Genomic DNA, 13,289 nt, shown 5'->3' with positions numbered 1-13,289 from the left:
CAGGGTTTAAACCCCAGATCTAACCATCCATTCTTAACACACCATTTGAAAAGAGACATCGTTTTGGTCCTGAAGTAGATCGGGCATTGGAAAAAATGAAAAAGGACGCTGAAGTGGCCAAGTCCATGGCTACTCTCCAGTCTCCTTCAAACAGAGGCTCCTTTGTCGTTCCTTTTACCGAGGAGGGTCCAAAAACACTTCCTCAGACCAGAATCCACATACAAAGGTAACCATCTGTCCTCTCCCTCCAGAGGCTTTTTTCGAGGAGGTTATAGAGGGAACAACTTCAAGGTTAGGGGTAAGGGCAACACACCCCGTAACTCCCCTTTCCCTAATAAGTACTGACTTGTCCAAGCTTCCCCCCTCCCCGACTATCCCGCACCTGTCCGGGGAAGACTTCAACAATTTCTCCCTATTTGGCAATCTATAACAGACAAATGGGTGATTGGAATTATCCAACAAGGATATTGCCTGGAGCTTACCAGCAATCCTCAACACTCACTATTTTCTCATTCCCAAAAAGTACGGTTCCCTGAGACCTATTTTAAGTACTTCCCTTCGGAGTGACTACAGCGCCCACATTTACCAAATGCTTGCCAGTAGTCGTGGCTCATCTCTGAAGACAACATATTCACATCCCCCTCTCTAGACGACTGGCTCATCAAAGCGAGCACTTACTAAATCTGTCTAAAGCACACACATCACAATAGACCTACTTCATCAACTAGGCTTCATGGTCCATGCACAAAAATCTCACCTGCATCCTTCACAGATGCAGTCTTACCTAGGAGCCACTCTAGACACAGTCAAAGCTCTAGCCTCTCCAATGTAGCAAGAATTCACAATATTCAGGCTATCTTATTACAATTTCAGTCTAACCAAGACTTACCAGCCAGTGTTCATGCAACTGAGAGGAATGATGGCATCTTGCATCGCATTTGTTGCCCATGCAAGACTTAACATGCGTCCACTGAAACAATGCTTAGCACGTCAGTGGAATCAGTCGCAGGGTCAATTAACCAATCTAGTTTTGGTAGACAGCCGTACCCATCGCTGTCTGCAGTGGTGGAACCTACGAAACTTATCAAAAGAACTGCCTTTCATCGACCCTATTCCACAGATCGTGCTCACAGTGGATGCATCTCTGACAAGTTGGGGTGCTTAGCTCCAAATTTACACAATACAAGGCCTGTGGAGCAACACACACAAAAGCCTCCACATCAACTAGCTAGAGCTTCCAGCAATTTTTCTAGCAATCAAAGCTTTTCTAACTCACCTTACAGGCAAAACTGTCCTAGTCCGAACAGACATGACAGCTATGTATTATGTACAAAAGCTGGGGGGGTGGGGACTCTCCAAGTGTCAACACTCGCTCAAGGCAATTGGAATTAGGCAATCCATCACAAGATTTATCTTCTGGCAGAACACCTCCCAGGTGTAAACAATCAAATTGCCGACCTTCTCAGCAGAAGGAGACAGCAAATTCACGAGTGGGAACTTCATCCCCAAGTTCTCCTTCCCTACTTTCAACAATGGGGATTCCCACAAATGGACTTGTTCGCCACAGCAGAAAACGCAAAATGCCCGGCTTCATGTTCCCACGCCCTCTCTCAAAGGGCAATGCCCCATGGATGAACTGGTCAGGGATATTTGCCTACGCTTTTCCGCCTCTCCTGCTTATTCCGTGTCTGGCAAACATCCCTCACACTAATTCTAGTAGCTCCCACATGGGCCCGTCAGCCATGGTACACTACCCTGTTGGAGCTGTCACTAGTTTCACATCAAAAGCTATACCTCACCTCCAGTCTCCTCACACAGAACCATGGAGAAATCAGACATCCAAATCCCAAAGATCCAAACCTAGCGATCTGGCTCCTGAAGTCAGAATTAGGTTATTTAAATTTACCACCATTCTGTATGAATATTCTATAAGAAGCAAGAAAGCCTACCACCAGAGCTTGCTATGCAGCAGAGTGGAAAAGATTTGTTGATTACTGCAATAACAAAATCAATCCTTTAGATGCTTCGGTACAAAACATTACCTGTTACACTTACAGCAATCTGCACTAGCTTATACATCTGTTTGCACCTTGCAGCAGTAGCTGCGTTTTTGCAGAACAGGCAACATCTGTCACTATTCAGAGTTCCAGTAATCAAAGCTTTCGTGGATGGGTTGAAGAGAGTAATACCACAAAGGATTCCTCTTGCCCCAGTTTGAAATCTCAACATTGTTCTCACAAGACTCATGGGTCCACTTTTTGAAGCATTACATAGATGCCACCTTGCAATTTCTCTAATGGAACCCTTCTTTCAACTACACAAAGGCAGGGTAGTTCTACGCACCAACCCTAAATTCCTTCCCAAAGAAATTTCCGTTTTTCATATAAACCAATCCAGTCTTTTTTCCTCAACCTGATTCTGTAGCAGAGCGCACTCTTCACACGCTTGAGGTTAAAAGAGCTTTATTGTACTACATAGATAGAACAAAAGATTTTCGCAAAATAATGGTTTGTTGCATTTGTTCAGCCTCACAAAGGCAATCCTATCTCTAAATCTGGTATTGCAAGATGGATTGTTAAATGCATTCAGACATGCTACGCTAAAGCTAAAATAACTTTATCCATACCCCCTAGAGCACATTCCACTCACAAAATCGGGGCTTCTTTAGGTAACATTCCTCTAGCTGACATGTGTAAGGCAGCTACATGGTCTACACTGCACACATTTACCAAACACTATTGTTTAGATGTGTTCGCACGACAACAAGTAATGTAGGCCAAGCAGTACTTCAAACACTATTTCAGACAACTGCAACATCTACAGGTTAGCCATAGCTTTGGGAGAATTCTGCTTTGTAGTCTATGCAAAGCATGTGTATCTACAGCACACATTCCTCGAACGGATGTTACCTACCCAGTAAGCGTCTGTTCTTGGCATGTAGAGCTGTAGATTCACATGCCTCCACCCGCCTCCCCAGGTACTTGTAGTTGTTGCAGTTCTTCATTATACATTTATACGCATGGGTATCTCTATACTACACTTACTCCATTCTCACCCTCTTGCGGGAAAACAATCTAACAATGGAGTAGATGACCATGCGCACTATCACCGAAAGGAGGAATCCCCCTACCTCGTGACTAGGAAAGATTTTGAAGAAAAACAACTTGCAAACATCCGGACCCAACACTAGATGGCAGGAGTATGCAAAGTATGTGAATCTACAGCTCTAGATGCCAAGAACAGATGCTTACTGGATAAGTAACATTATCCATCTGGTAGAGACTCTAGAGCCACAGATTCCTTACAGCAGAATATTCCACAGGTCTCCGAATGGATCAGAATATTTTTGGGTGAGCAGTACCACTACACGCTGGTAGGTGGTGTCGCCCTAGTCGGAAGTGATGTCTGTGGTGTCTATAATAAGGTGCTGGCGTTAATTTCTTTTTGCTACTTTTCATGCCAGAAGCACAGAGACACAAATAACACTGACCACTTGTGCCTTAAACTAGGACCCTTAAAGAGGAATCTGCCCTCAACTCTAAAATCTGTATGCACAGCAGGGAGGATGGGTAGGTCGTTAAGGAATCTGCGGCCAGATATTCTTTACCTGATAAGGTGTTACCAAAGGTAAGTAACTTGTTCTTCTAAGCCGCAGATGCTTTACCTTAGAGTAGATACCCAAGCAAACCTCCCTCAATACAGATTAGACTAGAAAGTCCTATAGGACCGAACAGGCAAAGGGACCATCAAGCCGGACCTAACTGTCCAGGCAGTAGTGCTCCATAAACATGTGCAGGGAAGTCTATTGTGCTGCCTGACAAATATCCAGGACAGGAACTCCGCGAGCCAACGCAATGGTTGCAGATTTGGCTCTGGTGGAATGAGCTCTCAAGCCTTACGAGCTAAATCTCCATGCATGAAGACAAAGCTTTTTCAGGTTTGGGTACAGAACCCTGCCCTGCTGTGACAGAAGATGGTTTCGAAGAGGCAGCCTGTTCAAAGGACCCGTGCTTATACTAAACAACTAGAGTACCATGCCCATTCCAATGCCCCAATAATTACTTGGGCCTGGTTGTTTCTGATCTTTGTGAGAACTCTGAACAGGAGTGGTCTTGGTGGAAAGGCATAAAGGAGGCCGGAGCTCCACTGAAGCCGAAAAGCACCTCCAAGCGAGGACAGCCTTTGAAACTCCATTGTGCAAAACTGCTGACATTGCGCGTTCTCAATGGAGGTGAACAGATCTAACCAAGGCTTTCTCCAATCTTGGAGGAGACCTTGCACCACCTCTGCATGGAGATGCCATTCGTAATCCGCTATGCATCAGATTCTGAATATTCCCCAGGCATCAGACTGTATCCCAAAAATTATGGGTGAGCAGTACCCCTGCACGCTAGTAGGTGGTATTGCTGTGCTCCGCATGGAGTTCTGTGCCAGAATGAATGTGTGCGGTGCCTATATAGGTGCCACCCCAGCGCGCTTATGTCACTTCCATTCTTTCAGCATTAGTCAGTGCAGATTTGGGGAAGAGCAACCCCCCAGTCTTTTTTGACTAACCCCTTTTTTGTCAGCTTTTGGTCGAAGGTTTTTCCTAGACTTTCCTAGTGTGAAGGATGTCCACCAGGCAGATTTTAAGCCATGCGGCACCGGTCATTGCCAGATGTCGGCGACTGACCTGCATTTGACTTATCTGTGTAGTCTTGAGCCTGACCACAATGACAAGACATACGTGGATTGCCATGCCATGCATCCTAAGGTGCTGAGGGTGCGCTCCCTGTGTCTCTTCTCCGACCGTTTGTTCTTTGTGGCTCTGCATTTCTGGTATGGAAATTGTCAAAAAGATATGGACATTAGAACGCTGTGGTGGCTCCTATATGGGCACTGCACATGTCACTTCTGCCACAGACTATCATGTGTAAAAGAACAATGCCACCTACCGGTGCGCAGGGCACTGCTCACCAAAAATGTCAAGATCTAGTGACACGCCTGGGGAATATTCTAAGGTAAGGAATCTGCACTAGATAATCTCTAGCAGACAAGGTGTTATCAAAGGTACATAATGATTCGAGGCATGTGAGCTGTAGATCACATGATTTGCATACTCCTGTACCACCATTTAATCTCTGTGTTTGCCTCTTCGGACACTCTGAATTAGTTTGTCCCATCTGCTGGTGGGATTCTTTCATACTTTGAAGTCTTCAGGAGTGAAGTGGCCCAAAGAAGATTGCTTGAATTGATGTGGAAAGCACTCCCTCTAACCTGGACAGTCTATCTGAGGGTGGCCCACTTCAACTCTTCCTCAATAGCCACCGCCTTCATGGGTGGCCAGTCCTAATGTAGCTGGGGATGAATCCACTAATAAATCCCAGGAGAGTTATCCTTTGGTTGGGTCACAAGTCTGACTTCTTGTTTTATTACCAAGCCAAGGTCCTTGAGTTGAAGGTATTATCTTTTAGTGCCCTCACAGTCTCTCTTTTCCTAAGGTTCAGGAGGATTCAGCCGATTATGTATTTAGACCATATCCTGCTGATGGAACAATGCACTCATCACTGGCTGCTTTTTGTGAAGCACCACTGTGCAGATGAGTTCAAAGGAGAGTGCTGGCAATGTGTAGACCAGCTCCCTTCCAGGAAACTAGTGGAACTTGCTGTGTGGCACGAATATGGGCAGGGGGAGATGTGTAATCATTAGCCTCAAATGGACCATCCAGTTGTTTGTGTTGAACATGTCTTCGAACAGATGAATAAAATCTATCCTGAAGTGCCAGTACCCTAACCAGTCATTAAGTTCCTATAGCTTTATCACTGGCCTTTGTAGCCACCAAAAAGTATTACTCAAGAAGCTGAGTAAAAAAACAGTCTCTTTGACCTCTTTCTTCAGCATCTTTTGTGAATTTCTGAACTTTAGGACTTTCATCTTCTCTTGAGCGCAAGGAGGTGTGACCTTTTCTCTTGACTCGTGATCCATAGAATTCCATGTAGAAACCTTCTACAGTACGAAGCACCCACAGGTCCTAGCCACTTTCTACCATTTGAACCAATCCAATCTCCTTAATTTGGCTAGGCAACCTGGTGAGCAGTCCATTGCTCGACCGGCCACTGTCAGTCCTTACGAACAAAGGCATTCCTCCTCGAAACCTTGGCTGTATCCAGGAAAGTGGAGGTTGCCACAGATTTAAATTTTTTTTTTTAAGAATGGATCTCCAAACAGATGTTTTTGTCCCACTGCACCTGCTTCCGCCTATGTAGCCCCCCCCCCCACCACCACCAATTTGCAGTCCACCTTGCTCAGCGCCGATTGCTGTGGAGAACGTACAAATCACATTGCAGAGCAGTCAAATGGTGCTTTGGCCCCAGCCAGAAAGGATATCTCTGAGATTTTACATTTCTTATGGCTTTGGCTTTTCAGCCATGTCCAAAATCATGATTTAGAGACCGAAGATTCCCAAGAACTTGTATAGGCATGCCTGCCAAGACCTTTCGATTAATCCTTTTTGAATTTGTAAGAAATTTCGGAAGAAAGGTGGCCATTCTAATGTCCGTTTCTGGAGTGGTTAAGGGAACTGTGCAGATAGGCAGGGCCAATTATCCTTCTCCAATAGGTTTCTGATCTTGCTGCCTACATAGACCACCCTGCCCATGGGTCACTCAGCGGGCCTAGGGTGGTGCAAGTCATCTAGCTTGAACATATTGGAAGGAGAACCCCTTCTGGATCTTCTCCCCAGGAACGCTTGAGATCTGTCATCAGTGGTTCCAGCTCCTGTTCTGCACCTCGAAAACAAACTGCAGGCTTGGACTGGGAAAGGAGAGTAACTGGACAGTGAGCTGTCCAAAGCCTTTTTACACCCTGAAAGAAGCAATGTTCTTGGCACCCATTCTTAAAGCTCCAGATAATTCAAAACAGTTCATAGTGCAGACTGGTGCCTCTTCAACATGGGATTGAAGTGGTTATTTCCCAGACCAATGATGATGGCCATGACCGGCCTGTTGCTTTAATAAGCAGGTGGTTACTCCACAGAGCGCAGCATTTGAGTGCCATTGAGAGGGAAGCCTTTGCTATGGTTTGGTCTCTGAAGAAGCTGAGACCATACCCGTTTGTACTCACTTCCTTGACCTAACCAACCACAGGTCTCTCAGTTGTCTGATGCAAATGAAAGAAAACCCTTAACTGTTGAGGTGGTCCATCTCTCTACAGGGTATGGACTTTACAGTGGAGCACAGACCTGTGACTGACCATGCCTATGCAGTTGGCCTTTCCAGGTTTTTACATTCAGAAGATGCAGACTCTCTTGGGAAAGGTTAGTCTCATTCTCTTTTGTTTGGGGGCACAAGGGGGGGGGCAGGTTGTGGAGGAAAGGGCCTCTTTTTGCCTGGTATCTGATGCATTCTTGACAGAAGTGCACTGAGTTCCTGCTATTGAGGTCCCCAATGCCACCACCTTTCTCTAACATTCCCCCGATTGGCATTAGCACTTCCTGTAAGTTTCTAGTAAATGGTACCCCTGGTACCTAGGGCAGGGAAGCTGGAGACTGTTTCTAAGGGCTGCAACATGTATTGTGGCATCCTAAGAGACCCCTCAGTACCCAATATGCAAACCTACATTGCAGACTATATGCCATGTTGCACAGAAAAGCGAGACCTGACTTGGCACACCTCCTGTGTGCCATGCCTGCAAGCACTGCATACAGTATAGGTAAGTAACCCTTATAGCAGGCCTTAAATCCCTAAGGCAGGGTGCCCTATACTACATGCATGGACATATCCATATGAGCAGACCTGCTCCTGCGATGTCCAAGTCGATTTTTAGATAATCAATCAATCAGGGGAATTGTAAGCGCGCTACTCACCCGTGAGGGTTTCAAGGCACTGGGCTGGCTGGGTTGGGGGGGAGGTGTGGGGGGGGGGGGAAGAGTCTGCAGCTCTGCTTAGCCGAAAAGCCAGGTCTTGAGTCTTCATGAAGGTGTTCTGATGTCTGCAGGTAGCCTGTTCCAGGTCTCTGCTGCAATGTGAGAGAAGAATTCTTCCGCCTGCTCTGGCTTTGTGGATCCGTGGGGTTTCGGCCAGAGCGAGGTTGGCAGATCGAAGGTTTCTTTTGGGTGCGTGGAAGTTTATTCTGTTGAGGTATTTGGGTCCGTTGTTGTGTAGGTGTGAGTGAGGATTTTGAAGGTGACTCTTTTCTCTACGGGGAGCCAGTGGTGTCTACGTAGGTGTTGGCTGATGTGGTGTTGTTGTGAGATGCCGAAGACGGGTCTGTCGGCTGCGTTCTATGTTGTCTGGAGTTTGCCGAGTAGGGACTTGTTGATGCCGGTGTAGAGTGTTTCCGTAGTCAAGTCAGCTGGTGATGAGTGCGTGGGTGACTGTCTTCCTTGACTCACGGGGGATCCATTTGACGGTCTTGCGAAGGATGTGGAGGGTGTTTAAACAGCTGGAGGTGAAGGCGTTGAGCTGTTGGTTCATGGTGAGTGATGAGTCGAGTACGATGCCGAGGTTTTTGGCATGGTCTGCTGGGTTAGGAGGGCTACAGAGGGTGGTCAGTGACTAGGTGGTGTTCCATGCTGAAGGGGTGGTTCCGAGGACGAGGACTTCTGTCTTATCGGCGTTGAGCTTCAGGCAGCTGTTGGTCATGCAGACCGCAACATCTTGCATTCCTTTCTGGATGTTGAGTTTGGCGGTGGTGGGGTCTCTGGTGAGGGAGAGGATGAGCTGGGTGTCATCGCGTAGGATACGATGTTGAGACCGTGTTTTTCGAACGATGGCTGTGAAGGGGGCCCATGTAGATGTTGAAGAGGGTCTGCCTCAGTGATGACCCTTGTGGGACTCCGCAGGTGATTTCCTTGGGATCGGAGCGGAAAGGGGGCAGTCTGATTCTTTGGCTTCTTCTGGAGATGATCGGATCCAGTCCAGGGCTGTTTCTTGTATGCCGGTGTCGTGCAGTCTGGCGATTAGTGTGCGGTGGTATACGGTGTCTAAGGCTGCTGGCAGGTCGAGTAAGATGAGGGCTGCGGAGTGGCCTTGGTCCAGGAGGATGCGGATATTGTCTGTGGCGGCGAGTAGGGCGGTCTCTATGCTGTGGTTGCTTCGGAATCTGATTGAGATGGGTCGAGGACGGCGTTCTCTTCGATGAGTCAAGTCAGTTCCCTGTTGACTGTTTTCTCTGCAACTTTGGCTGCGAAGGGGGGGGGGGGGGGGGGAGCGTGATGGGCCGGTAGTTCTTGAGGTCGGTGGGGTCAGCTGTGGGCTTCTTGAGCAGGGGCCTGACTTCTGTGCGCTTCTATACTTCGGGGAAGGTGCCCCTTGTGAAGGTGTTGTTGATGGTGCGTTGTAGTTTGGGTGCGATGGCGGCCATCTCTCTGTGGTAGATGTGGGAGCGGCAGGGGTCGGTGGGTGCTCCTGTGTGGATTCCTTTCATGATCGAGGCAGTGTCTTTGGTTGTGGTCGGAGTCCAGTTGGAGATGGTGGGCTGGCTGGTGTCTTGGTGGGAGGAGCGGGGGCGTTTGTGGCATCTGGTGGATGATCGATGAAGTTGTCATAGAGGGTTTTGATCTTGTGGTGCAAGTAGGTTCCAAGCTTGTCGCAGAGGTCTTGGAGTGATGTCTGTGGCTTCCTGAATGACACTGAAGAGTTCCTTGGAGTTGGCGAGGATTCTGTTGTGGATGAAGTTCCTCTTGGTGGTTCTGATCTGGTTGTGGTAGTCAGTCATTTAGTCCTTCTAGGTGGAGTAGTTTTTGGTTGTCTTGGGGTTTCTTCAGTTCTTCTCCAGGCGTCTGGCTTCTTGGAGATCGGCGGTGAACCAGGTGGCTTTCCTGGGGCGTTGTTTGTCGGGGTTGCGTAGCGGTGCAAGCTTGTCTGCGCAGTTGGAGATGCAAGTGTGGAGTTCTCTGGCTGCGAGGTTTGCGTTGGACGCCCGGGTACGGTTGTCTCGGATGAGGTTGGAGTTAAGTTGCTCGTCGGTAACCTTGCTCCAGTTACTTCGTGGTGGTCGTGAGGTTGGTTTGGGTGCCTTGGGTTTGTCTATGGCGAAGATTGGGAGGGGGGGGGGGGGTCGGTGTGGTGACGAGTTGTTTAAGTCTGATGTTGGCGTGGTTGACGGATGATGGTGGAATTGGGGTAGTTGGGGTTGTTGAGGTGGAAATTCAGGTCTCCTTAGAGTATGTAGTTCATTGATGCGATAGCGTGTGGTGCGTTGAGGTTGGTGATGGTGGTTCGCCAAGTGTGGCGGGGGGGGGGGGCTCTGGAGACAAGTATTCCTCGGAGGGTGTAGTTGGGGTTGGTCTGGATCTGGAAGTGCAGGTGTTCAGCAGAGGGGAAGGTTTCGCTTGAGTACGTGTGCTAGACATGGTTGTTTACGGGTTTCCCAGCTACATGTTGGCTTCATTGGAACTAGAGATGTTCGGTATCAAATATCTAGTATTAATTAGCCCACGCTGATTCCAGTAATGTATTAATTAATGCATACACCCAGAAGGCACCTTAAAGGGACCCCTGAAACCTCACTTGACTACATGTGCACAGCCTGACTGGTGCAGACCAGCCTCCCACCACAGACCGGTTTCTGACCTCTTGCAGGAGAGAGCCTGCGCTGTGAGTGCAGAAACATTGCCTGCTCCGGCCGAAGGTGTTGTCACCTCCTCAAAGCAGGGTGGCAAAGTTATTAGCATATCAAGGCATGAGGTTTCAAAGACCTGTGCTGCCTTTGATATGAGACCTAAGACTTCCCAGAAATGGGGAAATGCCACCCTCTACCCCGGGCTCATTTGGCACCCGGGCAGGTGGGAAAATTAGCTAGTCAGGAGGCATTTCCCCTCTTAGACTTATACCACTCCTAAGGTGGACTGCATTAAGTAGACACGACATTTAGAATTTCACCATCTTAGTTTTGGCAGAATTAGACTCTGAGTCAGACTATTGCCCTCTTCCCCCAGGAAGTGGTCATATAGAGGGTGTCGATACTCTAAAGATAAGTAGCCAATTGGCTACCACCTGTCCATCCCCATAACGCCCTAAAATGGGCAACAACTGAAGACTGTGGACTTTGGGGGCCAAACTCTGCCTGTACACAGTCTTGACTATAGCCACCAGAGACTAGTCCTGCTGCTGAACAGCTTCCAAGAACCCCCCCCCCCCCCCCGAAGACTGCTAGCCCTTTAAAAATTGCCACACAATCCCCCTTGGAGTTGAGCAGTTACTCCCCTGCAGTCCGCAGGTACAAAAACGCGAAGCCCGATCTACCGAGTTGCCGCTTCCTAGCCATCCTGATGCAGCAGCCCCCAGGAAAAGGACCCTGTGATCCTGAAGGACAGATCTACCCCACCACCACCACCACCACCACCACCACCACCACCAAGTGAGAGGACACCAGGACCAATACCCAGGTTACCTGACCCCTTACAGCAAAGACCGTGAGAGTCCACTATGTACCCGACTGAGCAGCCATCGAGGGACTTTAGCATTGCTGAGACCCACCTCTTGAGTGGCCCTGCTGTTCTGATTTTGCACCCTCAACCGGTGAGACAAGAAACCATAAGACTCCATGACGCGCAGAGCCTAGCTGACCTTTCCACTTTGCACCTGAGCTCCCCTGGCCAGGTACCGTCTGTGCCCCCTTGTCTCCCAGACCCTTTTGATCCAAATGGGAGCTTCTGGAGTTGTCCCCAAGTCCCCTCTGCAGCCTGTTTCTAGATGGCCCCCCTTCTTCCCACAGGCATAACGCACACGTTTACCAACCCGACTAGCACCTCTGCAACCGGACGCCCTAGGGCAGCTAATGAGTAACTGCTGGTGGTAATTTGGACCCCTACGACCTTAATTCCCGAAGGAGAGGAATGAATAGAAAAGAACTGAAAACAATAGAAAAATCGAATGACCTGGTTAACCAATTCACAATGTTTAAAAAGACATTTTAAAAAAGAAACTCTGCCAATCCGAGCGCAGCCACCCAGTCAACTTTTCACCTTTTCTCAAAGCAATTTTAATTGCTACTTCAAGCAACAATTGGGTACCAACTGGGTTGCGTTTTTCTAACTAAACATCTCAGAAGTGTCTAAAAACAACTCTTAAGACCATGTTAACCTAGTGGGAAGTTAAGATTAGTTTCAAAGGATCCTTATAAGGAATGTCTATACTGATTATATCATCTTCACAAGACTAAAGTGTGCAAGCATTGCCAAACCTTTTTGGCTAAACCTTAAAAGATAGGAAGGCAAGTTTACTCCTATGGCTTAAGATGAAATAGGCCTTAGAAGATCCTACTTTTGGTGGTGAAGGCCAAAGTCCATCTTCATCTGCTAGAAAACGCAAATCTAAGGAGTCAACCTTGTATGAAGAATCTTAAAAGAAGATTAAGCCTCTTAAAAAATCAGCAAATGCCGATAAATCAATCCGAAAGGGGGATTCTGCCACTTGTCCCCCTCAAAAAATAAAGTCCTTCAAAAACATCTGAGGCAGCTACTCCTTTTAAGGTAAAACATGGTCGACGACGACCCGATAACCACTACCTTTGCTTATTATACAGCCATGACAAGGACAGCGATGACAATCTCATCTTTGCCGACAAAGGTATTAAAGGCGATATCGTCAACTGGCACATTACCATAGACACCGAGAACATCTTTGACACAAGGTGCTTCAAAGCAAACCATAACTTCTTTGTCGACTGGCCTGTCAACTGCACATGAAGACACTTTTTAATTACAGGGACCATTGACCTGGATCAGACCTCTCCAAGTAAGCTGTCACCACTTCCACCTGCACAGCTGCTGGAAATGGCAAAATCTGATGAAGATGATGGACCATTTGTACCAGCATATAGTCCCACGCAGCTGCACGTGATGTTTCAAGATGATTATCAGAACAAGGAGACTTCGTACCTTGAAGGAGATTTCTCTTTTCAAAACAGGCAGAGGTATTCATCCCTATGTTACGAGTCTTTCCAGTATCAGTATCCTTCTGAGAAACCGTAAGAGGAACAACCTCATTACCACAAAGATACCAGAAGAGTGCCAACCACATCAGTGACAGATCTTTGTCACATATTAGACGATTAATATAAAAGGTTCCTGAGGCAAATTCACTTGCAACATAAAATCATGAGGTGTCCCCCTGATGCGCTTGGATCCTCCACATACCACTAGAATCCAAAAACAGGAGAAAATCCCAGTGGGCAATCAGTCTTGCACAGATCCACAAGTTTTACCCCTGATCACAATACATGATGATTATGTAGACCGTGAAGGGGTTGAGCTACCAGAAGAGGATGAGATTCCTCGAAATCAATCGGTCTCTGGGCAGGAATGG

The 13,289-nt window shown here is 47.6% G+C and overlaps 1 protein-coding gene across 1 annotated transcript in view; it reads left to right on the top strand.

Annotated features, from left to right (window-relative positions):
- NUDT5 (nudix hydrolase 5) overlaps window positions 1-12,955 on the top strand; it is a 304,683-nt gene extending 291,728 nt beyond the window's left edge. The window contains exon 9 of the mRNA XM_085651095.1: window positions 12,690-12,955. Coding sequence (XP_085507221.1) covers window positions 12,690-12,955 — 266 coding nt within the window. The remainder of the gene's footprint in view (window positions 1-12,689) is intronic.
- Window positions 12,956-13,289: the final 334 nt, after the last annotated feature.

The sequence above is a fragment of the Triturus cristatus genome, chromosome 4_1 (genome assembly GCF_964204655.1).
Source record: "Triturus cristatus chromosome 4_1, aTriCri1.1, whole genome shotgun sequence".
Lineage (NCBI taxonomy): Eukaryota > Metazoa > Chordata > Amphibia > Caudata > Salamandridae > Triturus > Triturus cristatus.
This window is presented reverse-complemented; position numbering and strand designations above follow the sequence as displayed.